The 20,298-nt window shown below is 46.2% G+C and overlaps 1 protein-coding gene across 1 annotated transcript; it reads right to left on the reverse strand.

Moving 5' to 3' along the window:
• Positions 1–4,065: 4,065 nt before the first annotated feature.
• Positions 4,066–19,804, reverse strand: LOC309336210 (transcription factor Sp5-like). The gene is made up of 2 exons (XM_081851807.1): positions 19,711–19,804; positions 4,066–5,799 (listed from the first exon to the last, which is right to left on the reverse strand). Exon 2 carries the CDS (start codon positions 5,674–5,676, stop codon positions 4,879–4,881), a length of 798 nt encoding a protein of 265 aa, XP_081707933.1. The 5' UTR covers positions 5,677–5,799; positions 19,711–19,804; the 3' UTR covers positions 4,066–4,878.
• Between the last annotated feature and the right edge of the window lie 494 nt (positions 19,805–20,298).

Here is a 20,298-nt window from a genome sequence, read left to right on the forward strand (position 1 = left end):
TTTTGAACTCACGATAAGTGACAAGATACATATGTGATACTGCCAAGTTGTGAACATTGCAGGTACATTTTAAATGGCTGGTTGGTTGGTTAAACACAGAAGCAGACACCCTTTCCCAGTCGCTGCTTCATGTTTACTGTGGAATAGTCAAGCTACTTTAAGCTTGTGTTTGCTGTTCACAGTTGATGACTTAAATTTTGCCATTTGTACATTTTTGCCCAATTTCTGAAAATACGAATCTGTATTGTGTGGTACATGTGTTTGGCTGTGTGCAGCCTTGGCATTATTATATTAAACTTATCCCAGATAATTCACACAGTGCAAGAGAAGGAAGCACATTTGAAGGTGAAGGTGAAGATCAATTCTCACGGGCAAATGTGGTGTTAAGGAAAAATATTAGGAAGTAGTGTGTGTGTGTGTGTGTGTTTGCATCAGTGCAGATGGAGCTTAAGTAGGCAAGTCTTCTCTTCTGCATGCACAAACACTGTGGTAATTACCAGGGACCATTATTTGGTGCTTGTACCCCCAAGCAACACTTTCTCCACAACAGTTGTTTGAGACAGGGTAAAAGACCATATCTAGGGGCGGAAGCTTGATCCAAGCCAAAAGTCTCCTTGTGGTTCCTTCAGTTTCAGCAGACGCTGCCCCCAGGTTCTCAAGTTATACTTTGAAACCAAAAGGACTAAACACCTTTAAAAATGTTTGTGGGGTGGCAACTTGTGTGGAGTATAGGAAAGCCTACAAAAGACACACAGCGCTGCCTACGAATATATCTGACTTCCAGAATCAGGTTACTAGCTTGATTCCAAATATCCTTTTGCCATTCCAGTCAATTTTTGCCCCTCACTGGAACCTGATTTGGGCTCACAAGGCAGGTCAGCATGTTTTGTTACCACAGTACTTCATTTATTGGTTTTGCATTTTCATTTTGAAGGAGAGGCAGTTGACGGTTTTCAGCCTCAGGTGCCAAAATATTCAGTACGTTGACACCACTGGCTGCTCTACTTCAAGCAGAAAAATGTTTTGGAATGCTCATGCTAAGGGACTTCTCTGTTATCTCCCATTAGCATCAGAACAGACATCAAGGCAAACTCCCAAATCTGGGCAATCCCATTGTGCTGTTGCCTGTTAATAGGATTTGGCTTTACCTGACAGAGGAAAGGGTCAAGAAGAATGGCTTCTTCTATCAACTCTCTTCTTTTTAACAAGAGTCAGAAGTGCAGAGATGCAAATGAATGGAGCTCGGCTCTTTTACACATCAAAGGCAGCGCGGCCTATTTTAACAAAGGAGGATCTGCTCAAATGATGCTGCTGGTGTTACAGACCTGCCTGTGAAGTCTGCAGCAAGAAACACAAAAAGCTATTTTCAATTAAGCAGTCTTGCACTTCTTCCCTGCACTTGAAAAGTAGAACCTTCCTTGGCTACAATGGCTGTTTGGCTTATTTTGCACTGCCCTACACAAATAATGAGTTGTCAAAAGCTCTGCCATGTGAGAAAAATACTCAAAAGTGTGCTGTGTTGAGTCTCTCTTCAGATGAGATGTGTGTTCTGGTGATTTGCTCATTAGACAGGGTGAGAGGGGGTGGACTGCTGGTTTCAGAGTGTACTACCACATCTGGCGGAACATGTTTTTGAATGTTTTGCTCCTTGTTTAAAGTACTACCTGCAAGTAGCAACCTAGCACTTGCAGGAAGGCAGGAAGAATTAGCATTAGTGCTACCCCTAGGTGTGCTTGTTTACTTTAAAAAAGATGTTTTTAAAAACTGGAGGGGTCTTGAAAAAGGTAGATGTCCCTGTAATGTTACAGAGAGGCAAATTGGGGGCTGAGGAAGGCATGCTGTACTGCCCCTGACTTCACCTCAGGCAACATGATGCCTCTCTGTAATGTTGTAGAGAGCACCTGCATTAAAGGATTAATGTGCGGGTCTTCCTGTCTTCCTTTTGGCTCTAGGAAGAAACAAAATGGCACTCTGTAGTCTTCTTCATTATCTTTGTTTTCTCTTGGGACCAAACTAGATAGGTGGGGAAACCGTGTGTATGTTGAACATGTGTTTGTGCTGTTGACATAGAAAGGCGGAGGAAATTCAGAGCAGGAAAATCAGAAATACTCGTTTCACCAGCATTGGGCGGGGGAGGGAGCCCACCTCTGTAGCCTTACTTCGTTTCCCACCTGCCTGGGTCCCTTCAGGTGTCAGGCGCTGCTTAGAAAGGAAACTGCTTAGAAAGGAGGAAAGGAAAACGATGCGGGGGGGAGGAGATTGTGCTTCCATTTTGTGTTGAAGCGTAGCCCCCACCCTCACCTGTGTCCAGCCCAAAACATTTTGCCACCTGAGGCAGAGCAGCAACCACTGCGCCTCCCCTAATGTCAAAAGGTGTCTAGTGCCAAGTCTGACCAAGTTGTTTTGTCACCCGAGGCAGAAAATCCCACAAGGTCCTCTCCCTGCGGGTTAAAATTCAATAATTACATTAAAGAGTTGACCATTTGCTACCCTTTTATGACATTCAAATTTAGCTGCCTGAGGCAGACGCCCCTCACCCCTTGCTTTACATGTGATTGGGCCCAGGCAAAATACATGTGATGGGATTGTGGCATCTACAGTGGCATTTGCTGGCTTCATAATTTTAGGCTTTGGTTCCTCCTGTGTGGCATCCGGGAGAAACAAGATTCACATCGGGATATGATGTTTTGGTTAGAACAGCAAAAAAGGAAAGGAAGCAAAAGACCAGATTATGAGTAAGGAATGGGGATGCCCAACCCTGTAACCCTAGGGTTGCCATATGTCTGGGGTTTCCTGGACATGTCCTCTTTTGGGGGGCCAACATGCCCATTGACAGATTTTTACATTTAACAGGAAATGTCCGGGTTTGGGTTTTTTTTTGGGGGGGGGGGACACATGCATGCTTGGGAGGGCGACGTTGACCTGCTGTGCCCTGGAAGCAGAAGTGCCGTGTGAAGCCAGAGGAGAGTGCATGGGAGGTCTGCAGCGACTGCCCTCTGGAACGAGGCCTTCTGCAGCGAAGATCAGGTAGGAGCTGGGATCCTGCCTCTGCCTTCAGCCTGTTAGCATTGCTGCCGCCAAGCCCACACACCTCTTTCCCCGACACAGTGGCCACTTCAGTTTCCAGAGAGTGGTGTGCAAGTTCTGTCACATACAATGGAACTTCACAGAAGACACACTTTAAGTCACCCTGAAAGAAGATATTTGAGCTCTCCAAATCATTTACCCATGTATGGGCACAGAAAATAGTAAGTCTAGCTGAAGGGCAACACATGGAGATCTGCACCCATCATCACAATGCATCCCTATTATTGTTTTATAGCAGTGTTTCCCAAACTTGGGTCTCCAGGTGTTTTTGGACTACAGTTCCCATGTTCCCAGACCACTGGGCCTGCTAGCTAGGGATGATGGGAGTTGTAGTCCAAAAACAGCTGGAGACCCAAGTTTGGGAACACACTGTTGTATAGCATAATTATGAGGTCATTGCATTATCTTAGAAGGGGGCACAGATGTTGAGGAGGCACAGCTATGACTGTTATGAAGGGAGCCTGCACTTCTGAATCTGCCACTTTGCTGCTGGGAGGGAGCTTGTATATGCATGCATTTTTACACTGGAGTGCAGTAGCAGAGTCGGGTGGGATGAATGCACTTACCTGACTTCCTGGCAGTGGCTTTGCTGCTGCTCCTTGCGGGGATGGAGAGTGGGAGGGGAAAGGCAGTGTGTGAAGGTTGGTGCTGTGCAAAGGAACTGGTAGGAGTGCCGCATTAACCTCAGTGCAGACACACAGTGCTGACCTCCCCACCACCTTGTCCTTCCCCCACACTCTAGCCTTTCTAGAACTTCACCCAACTGCATCGATCATGATTAATAAAGTCAAGAACCAGCATCAGGTTCTGCCGCCCCTCCCTTTGCTCGTTCCCCTCCACCCTGTGCACACTGGGGATCTTGGCTGTTTAAACCAGACTTCCCATTTTCTCTGAAATGAGGAACTGTGATTGAATGTCAGTTTACAAAACAGGATATTATATATAATCATCATATGGGGTGAGGAAGAACATTGAGTCATGAAAATCCCCGCCTGCTGTCCGAAGTGTACAGTCCAGGAACCTCAACTGTGTGCATGAAGTACACCTTGTAGTGAAAAACAAAGCATGGGAACCATGTGGTATAGAAAGAGGACTGCAAAAACCATTCAAGGTCCCAGATACCAGCATTGCATGTTTTGAAGCAAGGATCTGGTTTGTAGCAGAGAGGCCAACACAAAGATGGGGAAATATTTCAAATTCCCATGGACCAATATCAAGTGTTTATAGACATAGGGGATATTCCCCCCAGTGCTGTGCTGTGAATAATATGCATTTGGTGGTGAGAAGGGGATATGAGGACACCACCACCACCCCTACTGCTTCTGGATGAACTGTGTCCACCTGTGCTGGTATGTGGCTTGCATAGAACAAGCGTGCTGAATTGAGTTCAACCCCCTCGTCAGTACCAGCATGGAGATAGGAGTCTGCATTCACTTGTAGCTTTGTAGATATGGATGTGGGCAGGTAGGCTTTCTCCAGCATTTCAATGCATGCATTTGAAGAGGGGATTCTAAGCCAGTGACAGTGCATTTCAACACTTCTGGTTTAGATTGATTTAACTCCCTTTTTCCAATGGAATGTCGGGGCCCAAGAATCCACAGCATCTCACCAAACTACAGTTCCTGTGGTCCTTTGGGTGGGGGGACTGACTCAGGAGGTGAATAGGCTGGCAGTGCCGCTGACTGGGACAGGGAGTGAAATTAGCTCAGGAGCACTTCAGTCTTCTCATTGCTTCCTTGAACCCACCTCCACCCTTTGGGCTCCATTTCTGCCCCCTCCATCCCCTCGACATCACTCCTGCTTGATGCCCACTGCTGCCGCCACCATGGCCATGCCCCGCATTCGCTTTCCTTGGTGGGTCTTGACATGCTTTGCTAGGTGGTCGCTCCGCATAAACCTCTTGGGGCACAGCTGGCAGCCGAAGCGCTTCTCGCCTGTGTGCGTCCGAAGGTGCCTCTGCAGCTCATCCGAGCGGGTGAAACTTTTCCCACAGTAGAGCCAGGAGCAGATGAAGGGGCGTTCGCCCGCGTGCCAGCGGAGGTGGGCCTTCAGATGGGACGTTTTGCCATAGACCTTGCCACAGCCTGGCAGGTGGCAGATGTGTTGCTTCTTTCTGCCTGGCTCCTCGCTGGCTCCATTCACTGCCTGGCAGTTGGGGCACTTGCAGCGGCGGCAGCGGCGAGTGGTACCCAGGAGCCCCTTGGGAGTGCCCTGCAGGAGAGCAGCAAGAGGGGGCTGGGGGCTTAGGACCAGCGGCCGGCCCAGAGAGAAGTTGCCTGGTTGCTGCAGGCTCCACCAAGGGCCATCATCCGTGGAGGTGGTTCCTGGAGGAGGAGCTGGGCCCAAAGGCCGGGGCCCTTGCAAAAAGCTAGAGAAGTCCTGGGCCTCTGGGAAGGCATAAGAGTGTGGCAGCATCTTGACAGGCGACAGCTCAAAGGAGTAGGTGGGCTCAGCTGGCGGAGTCAGGGGCATTTCATGAGTAGAGCCACTGCTCGCTGGCCCTTGCCCGTGGTAGGGAACCTTGGGCAGCCCAAAAGCCATGGTTGTGTGTGAGCCTGGTGGGACCTCATTGCTCCAGAGTTGGAACATCCCCACAGATTCATAAGCTCCTGAACTGCTTGCTGATAAATGGGGAGCAGTGGGCACTGCTACAAAAGTCAAGCTGGGGTGGCAGGCAGTGGCGTCCTCTGGAGAGGAGTTGCAGGTCCAGCCCTGAAGCAGAGAGAAGGAAAAAGGACTGAGCAACAACATTGATTTCAATAATCCCTAATTCCTAAAACATAATTGTTCTGGGCCCGAAACGCTGCTCAAGTAGACTACCTCATCTCCCATAAATGTCTCTTTGTTCCTGTTAGAAGTGTCTACATGGCTAGCAATACAGCAGGGATGGGGAACAAAGAATCAGCCATGTTGGTTGGAACTGGTGGGAGTTGGATTGCAAGGACATCTGTATGGGATCAGGTTCCCCATTCCAGCACTACAATTGGTAACTGCATTCACACACACACACACACACACACACACACACACAGAGAGAGAGAGAGAGAGAGAGAGAGAGAGAGAGAGAGAGAGAGAGATCTCCACTGCTTCAGGAGTGCTATGTGACATTGAGCTTCACTGTTACTTGCATTAGTTGTCAGAAGAAAGGAGTTGTCAAGCTCCAGGCTTTGTTCAGCAGCTGCTACAACAGGAACTGTGACTGGGCAATCATTCCTGACCCTCACCTCCCCATATGGGGCAAAGCAGGTACTGAGCAGATGCACCACTAAGGCAGGGCACCTGGGAATATTCTTAGACCATAATACAGACGTTCATGTACCACAGGTGGCAGGAGACTGGTTTCAGAAGTGCAACCAGTTTATAAGTGTGCTATTCCCTTTTGGTACTGGCTCTCTTACAGGAATATGTCTACAAACAAAAGCTACTCTAGAGTAGTTCCTTTCCTTAGCATCAGCCAAAAATGTTACCAAGTAAATGAACAAGCTTTCGAGTTTTCCCAAACTCTTCTTCAGGCTGGATGCCAATCAAACAATCAAAATAGAGAAGAAGCACAACATCAATAAAATGCTTTGGATGTCTTACAAAAAGAAAAACCCACAGGAAAAACAAATTGTACAGAACATATTTTTTAAAAAATACAAAATACAACAATTAAAACAAAACAAAAAACATAAGGAAAAGCTGCAACGTAAAACTTCCTAGCAGAGCCTAGAAGAAAATGATGACCACAGAACCTCTCCTCTGTGCTATAATAATAATGTCACAGACAGCACTCTTTGGAATTTTAACACAATGCCCTACTCTCTCTCCCTCACTGCCCCCACCAATTTTGGCTAATATCCAGTCTGAATAAGAGTTTTGGAGAACTCCAAATGTTTCTGATGACTTTTTAGTATTTTGACCCGACCTTATAAAGGTATTGCCCTACAGTAGATTTGGGATTTTTGCTCCTGGACCAACACAGCTATCTGCAATTTTTGTATTTTTACAACTAGTACTTCTGATTATTACCAGAATGTTACTTCCAGCAGATTCTTACAACTGTGTTTCAGGTTAAATTTTCATAACTCCACAGACATTCCTCCCTGCAAGTTTATATGGGAACAAAGGGTTACTATTTCACTTGCACTATCTGGTGCCAGAATAATCTTCCCACTTCCTTCCTCTCCTAAACAGAAGCATATGAAGTCGCCTTATGCACAGTCAGTCCCTTGGTCTATTGAGCTCAGTGCTGCCAACACTGGCTGGCAGTGGCTCGCCAGGGTTTTGGCCAGGTGTCTTATCCCAGCCATACCTGGAGACAGAACCTGGACCTTTTTGCATGCAAGGCAGGTTCTCCACCTCTAAATTACCCTTTCTGTTAAAAAGCAAATTAGCCACAAAGCAAAGAGATGAGCAGATATAAATGAGGGAGAGGAAAAGGTGGCTTCTGTTTCCCTCTGTGTTTTTGGAAGCTTTCAAATTTCCAAACTGGCTATGCTCAAACTACCTTTCATGCTGTGGGGGATCAAGGCTGGTCGAAGACATTTTGCTGCCTGAGGTGAAACAGCAAATAGCGCCCGTCTCCCAACATCCAAAAGTCAAGACACATAGTACCCAAGGCCAGTCACGTTAGTCTGACACGTGAGACTGACCCCCCCATCTCTCCCCTCCTCCCCTGGGGCAGTAAAAATACATAAATAAATTAAATAACTATTGATTGGTGGTTCTTTCATTTTGCCCAAATCTTGCCCAAATTCAGCAAGCTGGACAGTGCTAGCCCAAGACAGTTTTCTACCTGAAGTGGCACCAAATGACCCCCTCCCACCTCTCTGTACCAGGGCCAACACTTTTTGAAGTCTAGCTGCCCACATCCAGGCACCAATTCCTGCTGTTCATCTCCCATCACTGCATGGATTTCTATTAGAAGGTGCTGGTGACATTGCTAAATGGCACAACCCCCTTTACCCATGTGAACTATATAATTTTGTGAACTCTTTCCATGTTTTGATATATACATATATGTTGTTGTTTAGTCGTTTAGTCGTGTCTGACTCTTCATGACCCAGGAACTTCTGTCTTCCACTGCCAGGAACTTCTGTCTTCCACTGCCTCCCGCAGTCTGCTCAAACTCATGCTGGTAGCCTCAAGGACACTATCCAACCATCTCGTCCTCTTTCCCAACATCAGGGTCTTTTCCAGGGAGTCTTCTCTTCTCATGAGGTGGCCAAAGTATTGGAGCCTCAGCTTCACAATCAGTCCTTCCAGTGAGCACTCAGGGCTGATTTCCTTAAGAATTGATAGGTTTGATCTTTTTGCAATCCATGGGACTCTCAAGAGTCTCCTCCAGCGCCATAATTCAAAAGCATCAATTCTTCAGCGATCAGCCTTCTTTATGGTCCAGCTTTCACTTCCATACATCACTACTGGGAAAACCATAGCTTTGACTATACGGACCTTTGTTGGCAAGGTGATGTCTCTGCTTTTTAAGATGCTGTCTAGGTTTGCCATCGCCTTTCTCCCAAGGAGCAAGCGTCTTTTAATTTCGTGGCTGCTGTCACCATCTGCAGTGATCATGGAGCCCAAGAAAGTAAAATCTCTCACTGCTTCCATTTCTTCCCCTTTTATTTGCCAGGAGGTGATGGGACCAGTTGCCATGATCTTTGTTTTTTTGATGTTGAGCTTCAGACCATATTTTGCGCTCTCTTCTTCCACCCTCATTAAAAGGTTCTTTAATTCCTCCTCACTTTCTGCCATCAAGGTTGTGTCATCTGCATATCTGAGGTTGTTGATATTTCTTCCAGCAATCTTAGTTCCAGGTAGGGATTCATCCAGCCCAGCCTTTCGCATGATGAATTCTGCATATAAGTTAAATAAGCAGGGAGACAATATACAGCCTTGTCGTACTCCTTTCCCAATTTTGAACCAATCAGTTTTTCCATATCCAGTTCTAACTGTAGCTTCTTGTCCCACATAGAGATTTCTCAGGAGACAGATGAGATGATCAGGCACTCCCATTTCTTTAAGAACTTGCCATAGTTTGCTGTGGTCGACACAGTCAAAGGCTTTTGCATAGTCAATGAATCAGAAGTAGATGTCTTTCTGGAACTCTCTAGCTTTCTCCATAATCCAGCGCATGTTTGCAATTTGGTCTCTGGTTCCTCTGCCTCTTCTAAATCTAGCTTGCACTTCTGGGAGTTCTCGGTCCACATACAGCTTGAGCCTTCCTTGTAGAATTTTAAGCATAACCTTGCTAGCGTGTGAAATGAGTGCAATTGTGCGGTAGTTGGAGCATTCTTTGGCACTGCCCTTCTTTGGGATTGGGATGTAGACTGATCTCCAATCCTCTGGCCACTGCTGAGTTGTCCAAACTTGCTGGCATATTGAGTGCAGCACCTTAACGGCATCATCTTTTAAAATTTTAAATAGTTCAGCTGGAATACCATCACTTCCACTGGCCTTGTTATTTGCAGTGCTTTCTAAGGCCCATTTGACTTCACTCTCCAGGATGTCTGGCTCAACCACACTACCTGGGGTGTATGAGCCATCCACATCCTTCTGGTATAATTCCTCTGTGTATTCTTGCCACCTCTTCTTGATGTCTTCTGCTTCTGTTAGGTCCTTACCACTTTTGTCCTTTATTATGGTAATCTTTGTACGAAATGTTCCATTCATATCTCCAATTTTCTTGAACAGATATCTGGTTCTTCCCATTCTGTTGTTTTCCTCTATTTCTTTGCATTGCTTGCTTAAGAAGGCCTTCTTGTCTCTCCTTGCTATTTTTTGGAAATCTGCATTCAATTTCCTGTATCTTTCACTATCTCCCTCACATTTTGCTTGCCTTCTCTCCCCCGCTATTTGTAAGGCCTCATTGGACAGCCACTTTGCTTTCTTGCATTTCTTTTTCATTGGGATGGTTTTCGTTGCTGCCTCCTGTATAATGTTGCGAGCCTCCATAGAATCATAGAACCATAGAGTTGGAAGAGACCACAAGGGCCATCGAGTCCAACCCCCTGCCAAGCAGGAAACACCATCAGAGCACTCCTGACATATGGTTGTCAAGCCTCTGCTTAAAGACCTCCAAAGAAGGAGACTCCACCACACTCCTTGGCAGCAAATTCCACTGTCGAACAGCTCTTACTGTCAGGAAGTTCTTCCTAATGTTTAGGTGGAATCTTCTTTCTTGTAGTTTGGATCCATTGCTCTGTGTCCGCTTCTCTGGAGCAGCAGAAAACAACCTTTCTCCCTCCTCTATGTGACATCCTTTTATATATTTGAACATGGCTATCATATCACCCCTTAACCTCCTCTTCTCCAGGCTAAACATGCCCAGCTCCCTTAGCCGTTCCTCATAAGGCATCGTTTCCAGGCCTTTGACCATTTTGGTTGCCCTCCTCTGGACCCGTTCCAGTTTGTCAGTGTCCTTCTTGAACTGTGGTGCCCAGAACTGGACACAGTACTCCAGGTGAGGTCTGACCAGAGTAGAATACAGTGGCACTATTACTTCCCTTAATCTAGATGCTATACTCCTATTGATGCAGCCCAGAATTGCATTGGCTTTTTTAGCTGCCGCGTCACACTGTTGGCTCATGTCAAGTTTGTGGTCAACCAAGACTCCTAGATCCTTTTCACATGTACTGCTCTCAAGCCAGGTGTCACCCATCCTGTATTTGTACCTCTCATTTTTTTTGCCCAAGTGCAATACTTTACATTTCTCCCTGTTAAAATTCATCTTGTTTGTTTTGGCCCAGTTCTCTAATCTGTCAAGGTCGTTTTGGAGTGTGATCCTGTCCTCTGGGGTGTTAGCCACCCCTCCCATCAATGGAGGCTACTATGAGGCTTGGGATTGCTACCGTGGAGGGGTGAGGGAGGTATGGTGGTGGGGGCAGATGTTATAGGCGAAGGGGATCGAGATATGGATATGCTCGTACCCCTTCCAATCTGCGCCTCATCCCGAGGGACGTGGGTAGGGTGAGCAAGGATTACTCACTTCCGTCACTGGTGCTGTGCAATGCCAGGTCTATAGGCAACAAAACCGCCACCCTGTGAGATTTCTTTATCTCGCAGGGGGTCGACCTGGCTTGTGTGACGGAGACCTGGGTGCGCGAAGGGGCAACAGTTACCTTAAGAGAGATGGCGCCCCCGGGTTTCTCTGTCCTCCACCAGTCCCGGACTGTGGGCCGGGGGGAGGGGGAGGGGTGGCATTATTAATCTGGGAAGATTGTCCTTTCAGGGCTCTACCATCGCCATTGAATGTGTTAGCTTAGTGTGTTAGCTTAGTGTGGGGCTCCGAGGAGAGCTTGGCTGTCTGGCTGGTGTACTGGCCACCTAGCGCACCAGCAGCCACCCTGTCAGGCCTATTGGAGGCGGTGGCCAGCTGGGCCTTGGAGTTCCCTAACCTATTAGTATTGGGGGACTTCAACATCCATGCTGATGCCACTCCCTCCTCACAGGCTCTGGACCTGGTGTCTTCCATGGCGACACTAGGGCTCTCCCAGTTTGTTTTGGGCCCCACACATCAAGCAGGCCACATGCTGGATTTGATCTTTGGCAGGATTAACTTTCCACCCCCACCCTGCTTAGGTGGCGAGCCGATTTGGGCTCGCCCGCAGAGGCTGATGGACCCTGAGAGATTCCACCAAGCCTTGCGGGACCTTGCTCCCCCTGGCGACTCATTGACTGAGCTTGTTGAGGGCTGGAATACCCAGCTCCTGGCAGCCATCGATGAGATCGCACTGAAGCGCCCTCTGCAACCCCGCAGAAACCGGGCTCCCTGGTTTACCGAGGAGCTCCGGAAAATGAAGCGGGACCTCAGACGGCTAGAGCGAGTATGGCGGGGTGCCCGTGATGGAGCCTCAAGAACATCTTATAGGGCTTTTATGAAAACCTATGAGATGGCGGTGAAGGCTGCTAAGAAGTCTTACTTCTCGGCCTCCATTGCACCCGCTAGCTCTTGCCCGGCGCAATTATTTAGTATAATCAGGTCTTTAACGTCCCTTGAGGGACAGCCAAATTTAAATAACAATTTGACACACAGCTGTGAGGCATTTGCGAGCTTTTTTGCGGAGAAGGTCTTGTTGCTCCACCATGACCTCCCTGCCAATTTGGATACAATAAAGGAACTGGAGGCCCCTCGACTGTCCTTGGGTCCAGTATTGGACCACTTCGACTGGATATCCCCAGCCGATGTGGACAGACTCCTCTGAGCTGGAAAGCCCACCACCTGTCCTCTCGACCCGTGCCCGTCTTGGCTGATTAGAGCGTGTCCAGACGCTTGGGGATATCATCAATTTGTCCCTTGGCATGGGGACATTCCATGGGGAACTGAAGGAGGCAGTGGTGCGCCCGCTCTTAAATAAAACATCATTAGATCCTTTAGATCTATCCAATTACCGCCCGGTTTCGAATCTTCCGTTCCTGGGTAAGGTGATTGAGAGAGCGGTTGCTGAACAGCTTGGTGGGTTTCTGGATGAAACATCGGCTCTGGATCCATTCCAGTCCGGCTTCCGCGCTGGTCATGGGACCGAGACGGCTCTGGTTGCCCTAACAGATGATCTTCATAGACAGCTGGATCGAGGCGGGTTGGGGCTGCTGGTTCTTCTAGATCTGTCAGCAGCTTTCGACATGATCAATCACGAACTTCTGGACCACCGCCTTGCCGACGTGGGGATCCAGGGCACAGTCCTTCAATGGCTGCGCTCGTTTCTCTCTGGTCGGGGACAGAGGGTGGCGCTTGGGGGGGAATTCTCATCGTGCCACTCCTTGGTGTGTGGAGTACCTCAGGGTGCGATACTCTCCCCGATGCTTTTCAACATCTTTATGTGCCCCCTCACCCATCTTGAAGGTCCCAGGCCACAGAGAAGTTAGGCTGGCCTCAACTAGAGCCAGGGCTTTTTCGGCTGCGGCTCCAACCTGGTGGAACACTCTGTCACAAGAAACTAGGGCCCTGCAGGACTTGACATCTTTCCGCAAGGCCTGCAAGACAGAGCTGTTCCACCAGGCCTTTGGCCAGGGCACAGCCTGACTCCCTCCCTTGGCAATCTTCACGGAGCTCTGGCCCAATGGTGGCCAGTGGCTTGAATTTAATTAATTTTATAATGAATGATTTTAGAGTGTTGTTTGTGCTGTACTTTTGTACTGTTTTATTGTTGTTAGCTGCCCTGAGCCCGGCTTCGGCTGGGGAGGGCGGGATATAAATAAAATTTATTATTATTATTATTATTATTATTATTATTAAATTTGATCAGGATGCCCTTGAGTCCATCATCCAAGTCGTTGGTAAAGATGTTGAATAAGACGGGCCCAAGACAGAACCCTGTGGCACCCCACTAGTCACTCTTCTCCAGGATGAAGAGGAACCATTGATGAGCACCCTTTGGGTTCGGTCGGTTAGCCAGTTACAAATCCACTGAGTGGTAGCATAGTCCATCCATCCATAGTTCTTCAGGCACTCTGTCCAGCAAATCTAAATCCTTAAACCTGTTCCTCACTTCCACTGTGTATTCATAAGGGATTTGGTTTAGATTGTATCTTACCGACCCAGTGGTTTTTCCTACTTTCTTCAGTTTAAGCTTGAATTTTGCTATAAGAAGCTGATGACCTGAGCCACAGTCAGCTCCAGGTCTTGTTTTTGCTGACTGTATAGAGGTTCTCCATCTTTGGCTGCAGAGAATATAATCAATCTGATTTCGATGCTGCCCATCTGGTGATGTCCATGTGTAGAGTCGTCTCTTGTGTTGTTGGAAAAGCGTGTTTGTGATGACCAGCTTGTTCTCTTGACAGAACTCTATTAGTCTTTGCCCTGCTTCATTTTGATCTCCAAGGCCAAACTTGCCAGTTGTTCCTTTTATCTCTTGATTCCCTACTTTAGCATTCCAATCCCCTATAATGAGAAGAACATCCTTCTTTGGTGTCACTTCTATAAGGTCTTGTAAGTCTTCATAGAATTGGTCAATTTCAGTTTCTTCAGCACCAGTAGTTGGTGCATAAACTTGGATTACTGTGATGTTAAAAGGTCTGCCTTGGATTCGTATCAAGATCATTCTATCATTTTTGAGATTGTATCCCAGTACAGCTTTCACCATTCTTTTGTTGACTATGAGGGCCACTCCATTTCTTTTACGGGTTTCTTGCCCACAGTAGTAGATATGATATTCATCCAAACTGAATTTGCCCATTCCCATCCATTTTAGTTCACTGATGCCCAGGATGTCAATATTTATTCTTGCCATCTCATTTTTGACCACATCCAACTTACCCAGGTTCATGGTTCTTACATTCCAGGTTCCTATGCAATATTTTTCTTTACAGCATTGGAGTTTCCTTTCGCTTCCAGGCATATCCGCAACTGAGCGTCCTTTCGGCTTTGGCCCAGCCGCTTCATCAGCTCTGGATCTACTTATACTTGTCCTCCGCTCTTCCCCAGTAGCATGTTGGACGCCTTCCGACCTGAGGGGCTCATCTTCCAGCGTCATAGCTTTTATATGCCTCTTGTCTTTGTCCATGGAGTTTTCTTGGCAGGGATACTGGAGTGGCTTGCCGGTTCCTCCTCCAGGTGGATCACGTTGGTCAAAACTCTCCACTATGACCTGTTCATCTTGGGTGCCCTCCTCGGCATAGTTCATAGCTTCTATGAGTTATTCAAGCCCCTTCGCCACGGCAAGGCAGTGATCCATGAAGGGGATATACATATATATTAATACAATATATATTAATGTATTTTAAAAATAATAATAATAAAAGACAGAACTGTTCTCTGCTCTATCCACTGGAGTGCAGGAGCCCCCAGGAACTACAGAAAACATGGCATTTCTGAAATCATATCCTGCAATTCTGTGAACTTTTTGCATTTTGGAGAGGTTTTTGTTTTTAAATTTTTATGTGACTTCCTCCTCCCTCTGACAAGTTTACAGCTTGCCTGATTCATTTTCCAAAAAAGTGATGGACACGATCCCTTAGTGTAGCATGGCTATACCATTCCCAGTCCCCCATAGATTAGGTATGGGTTCCATACTTCTCTGCTACTTTTGAATGTGGGACAGCCCTGCAAATCCAGAAATGCTGGACTTTCTTAAAGCGTATTTTGGCTGATCATCCAAAGAAGACCTAGATCTCTCTTTTTTAAAAAAAAACTGGTTTGGGGAGAAGCACTACCCACTCATAAGGAGCCAAAAGCATTATTTTGTCCATATGATAACCAAAGGGCTTTTGTCCATGATGGAGTTTATTTCATTTGTGCAAAAAATGTTAAGATGCTTTCACACACATACAAAAGCCCCACTGTAACAACAGCAAACTGTCCATTTTTCAAAATTGTGTTTTTTGTCAACATGAGGGATCAGAGCAGCCAGCTGGTTTTTCTGCACTGGGCACCAAAAGAGGAGACTGAGAGGAGCTATGATAGCCATCTTCAAATATCTCAAGGTCACATGGAAGATCATAGAATCGTAGAATTGTAGAATTGTAAGGGACCTCAAGGGTCATCTAGTCCAACCCCCTGCAATGCAGGAATCTCAGATAAAGCATCCAGGACAGATGGCCATCCAACCTCTGCTTAAAAGCCTTCAAAGAAGGAGAGCCCACAACCTGCCAAGGGAGACCGTTCCACTGTCAAACAGCTCTTACCTTCAGAAAGTTCTTCCTGATGTTTAGTCGGAATCTCCTATCTTGTAACTTGAAGCCATGGGTTCAAGTCCTACCATCCAGAGCAGGAGAAAAAAAAGCTTGCTCCATTTTCTTTGTGACAGCCCTTCAGATATTTGAGGATGGCTATCATATCTCCTCTCAGTCTGCTTTTCCCCCAGGCTAAGCATACCCAGCTCCTTCAACCTTTCCTCATAAGGCTTGGTTTCCAGATCCTTGATCATCTTGTTGCCCTCCTCTGCACACGCTCCAGCTTGTCAACATCCTTCTTAAATTGTGGTGCTCAGAATTGGACACAGTATTCCAGGTGTGGTCTGACCAAGGCAGAATCGAGTGGGGCTATTACTTTCCTTGATCTGGACACTAAACTTCTGTTGATGAAGCCTAGAACAGCATTAGCTTTTCTTTGCTGCTGCATCACACTGTTGACTCATGCTAAGATGGAGCAAGCTTGTTTTCTCCTACTCTGGAGGGTAGGACCCAAACCAATGGCTTTAAGTTACAAGAAAGGAGATTCCAACGAAACAACAGGAATAACTTTCTCACAGTAAGAGCTGTTCGACAGCAGAACAGACTCTCTCAGGAGGCGGTGGACTCTCCTTCCTTGGAAGGTTTTAAGCAGTGGTTGGATGGGCATTTGTCATTTGAGATTCCTGCATTGCAGGGGACTGGACTAGATGACTCTCAGGGTCACTTCCAACTCTAGAATTCTATGATTCTATGATCTTATTTAGAAGGGACTTACAGTAGAGACCCTGAGGACAACTACAAAGTATTTAACATAGATACCTCCTTCCTCCTTTTTGTTTCTTATCCCTCAGATCTGCAAGGAGATAGTTAAGTATTCACTGCCTGTCATCAGCCTCATGTTAGAACATCAGCAAAATCCTTTCCCTGTGGAACTGCTGTTCTTTAGTTAGCACAGGAATAATCATCTGCCAGAAGGTTGAGATTATATGCACAAAAGAACTCCCTGTGCAGGACAAAACCAACAATCCATTCTAGTGGTCAACTAGGTACTCCTGAAAAATTAATGCCCGGGGCAATCTAAAGACAGGGGTCACCAAAGTGGTGCTCTCCAGCTGTTTGGAGGGCCACACGATGCCCACCCTTCCCCTGTTGCTTATCTGACAATTACAGGCACACCCTGAAAACAATATTAATGTTACAATTCCTAATGCACACTTACTATGAAGTAAGCTTCATTGAATTCAAGCAGACTTATATTTCTGAGGGAACTCCAGGAGGGAATATTAACAGGATTACTTTGCAGTTGTGGGGAAGATGCCCACTCATTGTTCTGGAAGCTGATTGAGGAAACATGTATCTTTCCAAATGTTTTAGGTGGAGTGTGTCTCACATCTTAATCTGATGGGGGGGACCTTTTTCGTAGCGCTGGTATCAAAAGTTTGATATAGAATGGCACAGAACTTGGATCTGTCTTGGCAGGGATTCAAAGACTTTGATGCAAGAAGACAGTATCAGCCATGTAAGAAGTGAATATACCCAATTATTACTATTGAGCGTAACAAAGGAGCTTATCCCTAGAAGGCAGGCAGATTTTAACATTGAGCCTAACTGCAGCACGCAGAGTTGCAGCAACCAGGTCAGAAATGAATAAACAACTGTCAGTGTATGTGGATTGAGTCCTGGTTTTCCTGGGAGTAAGTCCCAATGGAGGGATTTTTCCTGAGCAAATGTATATTGGAAATTGGGCTTCCTTCCTGGTTATACAGGTATAGGATTGTGCTGTAGGACTGCAGTTGTAAATAAACTTACATTTTCAGTTTGGAAGTGGAAAGTGTTCCATGCCTCTACTGTCAAAGCTGCTTCTAGCAGCTCTCAGAAAACAGAATTTATCTCCCAGAAACAACATTTATTCATTTAAAGGTGGTGCAACCCTCTCCAAAATAAGTTAAAGGCTACTTCCCTGAGCAGACACCCCTCCCCCCCCAAAAAAACCAGGAACTTGTTTTCTTATTAGGTACCGGTACATCCATTATACTGGGCTGCATGGCACTAGGAAGTTCCTTCTGCTAAGAATGCATCCGGCGGCTTTTTGAGACAAGCATTATATTTTGATCTCAGTCCCCATCTCCAATATGGAGGTAATATAATGCTATTAGTATAATAATTAATATACGTAATAATGCCTTACAGGCCTATTGTCAAGATAACTGAGATAATGCATTTAAGCACTTTCTCAGAAGTGTGAAATTAATTAATTATTATTTTTATTATTATTAATAATAATAATAATAGACCTTTAGCTGCACACAGTTTAATGAGCTTGATCCAAGCATGAAAAAAATGACTGTCCACCCTCACAGGAACATAGGAAGGTCTTATAACAGAGCTCAGGCTATTTGCCCATCTAGCCTAGTATTTTCTCCCAGCTTGGTGTCCTCCCATCACCTCTGACCATTGACTGTGCTGCCTGCGATTGATGGGAGCTGAAGTCCCAACAACATCTGGAGAGTGCCAGGTTGGGGGAGGCTGGTCTACTCCTGCCCAAATTGGCTGGCAGCAACTCTCAGTCACTTGCTATCAAATCCTTGCTACCTGGACTTTCTGCAAGCAAATCAGAAAGCAGATCATGGTACTAAGCTACGTGTGATAATAAAATGCTCGAGAGACACCTTGTTTTCTTTTATAATGTAGAGACTGTGTATAAACAGTTCATACCGTTCTGACCTCACAAAAGAAAACAGATAAAGCAGTATCTGCATTAGAACATTTTTAAAAAATAAAAGCAAATATTGGGACACAATCAATATTTATGATACATCACAATAAATAGGAATGGTTTTATTATCATCTGTCCAAAGATTGCTATACTGGGTCCCAAATTGAGCAAATATTTTAAAATGTTGCCTGAATTCAAGACATTATTTTCCTACCTTTAAACTAAACATTATACATCAAATTTAACCATTTTAATTTCTAGGTTTTTGATAACCACTCACACATAGTAGGGAGGCTTGCACTTTCCAATTCTTGTGGAACCAAGATCCTAAATGAAACCACAAAAGTAAAAACCAGCTTTACTGGTGGTCTGCTACCCTGTCCTTCCAAATATCCCAACAAAATCACTGCAGAGACCAAAGGTAAAGTATCCCCCTGTTTGTTTTGTCTAAATCCTCAGTTGCCTCACCCCAGGACCAGTGTATTTTGATATAAGATAGGCACACATTTCTGAATCTACACTTATCCTTCAGAGTGATTGACAGGCTATTCCTTGAAATGGGAATGTGGTTTTGGTGTGAGAAGCTTATGATCAGGGGAAGTTTAAGTGATTTCGAAAGCAAGAGTCCTTGAGGTTAAATGCATGGCGGATCCTGCAGTAGGGTCTGACTGGATGCTTTTCAGATCCCTTGCAGCCCTGGGAGTTTTGATTCCACAGATTCCAGGAATGAGCCACCTTGCCATTCTGCATAGCAAAGAGTTCTGCGCAATTCCAAAGTTTACACACCAATAATAACCAAATAAACCTACCACCTCCCCTGTTTTGAAATTTTAAGAGAATGCCAAATCAGAGCTATGCCAGTCCTGACCAATAAGATTACAGTTATTTAGTTTGTTTCTGCTCCCCCCCCCCCGCATGCCCCTTGTTATGCTCCTTTGAGCGTCTCAACATTATCATAATTGGAGAGCCACAAGTATTTTAATCACAATGAAACTTCTGTACCTCTTCCATACTAAAATCTCTTTATTTTATTGCCACTCTTGAGAGTGCAGTCCTCTGTACACTTTTTTGAGAGTAAGTTTCACTGATCTTAATGGAATTTATTTCTGAAGAGGCTGCAATTTCTCCTCCCACTCCTAGCTGATTCCACTTGTGCTCTTTCACAACTGCTTGTCAGGCAGAAAAATCAACAGGTGAAGCTTTCCCCACTGCTTCACCTTTGTGCAGAGAGCATCATCACCTGTTGGGTTTCTGCACTCAGTCAACCAGCCAACCAATGTGGCTGCTCTTCCGCGCCCCTCGCAGACTCTCCTTACCTGCAAGGAGGAGTGTGTGATGTCCGAGTTCTGCAAAGACAGTTTCCATCAGGGGTCACCCGAAACTATCCATGGAGGGAGCGCATGGTCTTCCGATAGAAGTGGGAAAACAGCCCGCTTCCTCCTCTCTCTGAAATTCCTCTTTTTCTCCTCAGTCTACATCTTTTTCCTCCTGTGATCCTACTCCATTCCCCTGCCTCCCCCTCTTTCCTTTCCTTTTTGTTTTTTTGGCTTCCCTTCAGCCTATCAGGAGTGGCGATTGGAGGCGCCTTTGAAGTCGGGGAGCGAACCAATCATTAAAATAGATTGAATGATTTCAAAGAGGGGCCTGGCTAGATCTCCTTTAAGTGGCGGGCCCCCCCGCTGGGGTGCTTGTTATGGATGCAAAAGGGGTTGATTGGGCTGGTGCGATCAAGATAGCGGAGGTTTCTCTTTTTATCTCTTTAAAGGTACAGGGCAAGGGGAGCGGGACGGGGAGGAGAGAAGGGGCAAACCAGAGGCAGGTACGCGATTCCTAAATGCAACCACTTACGCGTTCGGTACAGCGCGGCTTGCGCCTGTTATGACGGCCCGTGTGCCCATCGCTGT

This window comes from Podarcis erhardii (genome assembly GCF_964252035.2).
Source record: "Podarcis erhardii genome assembly, chromosome: 2".
Lineage (NCBI taxonomy): Eukaryota > Metazoa > Chordata > Lepidosauria > Squamata > Lacertidae > Podarcis > Podarcis erhardii.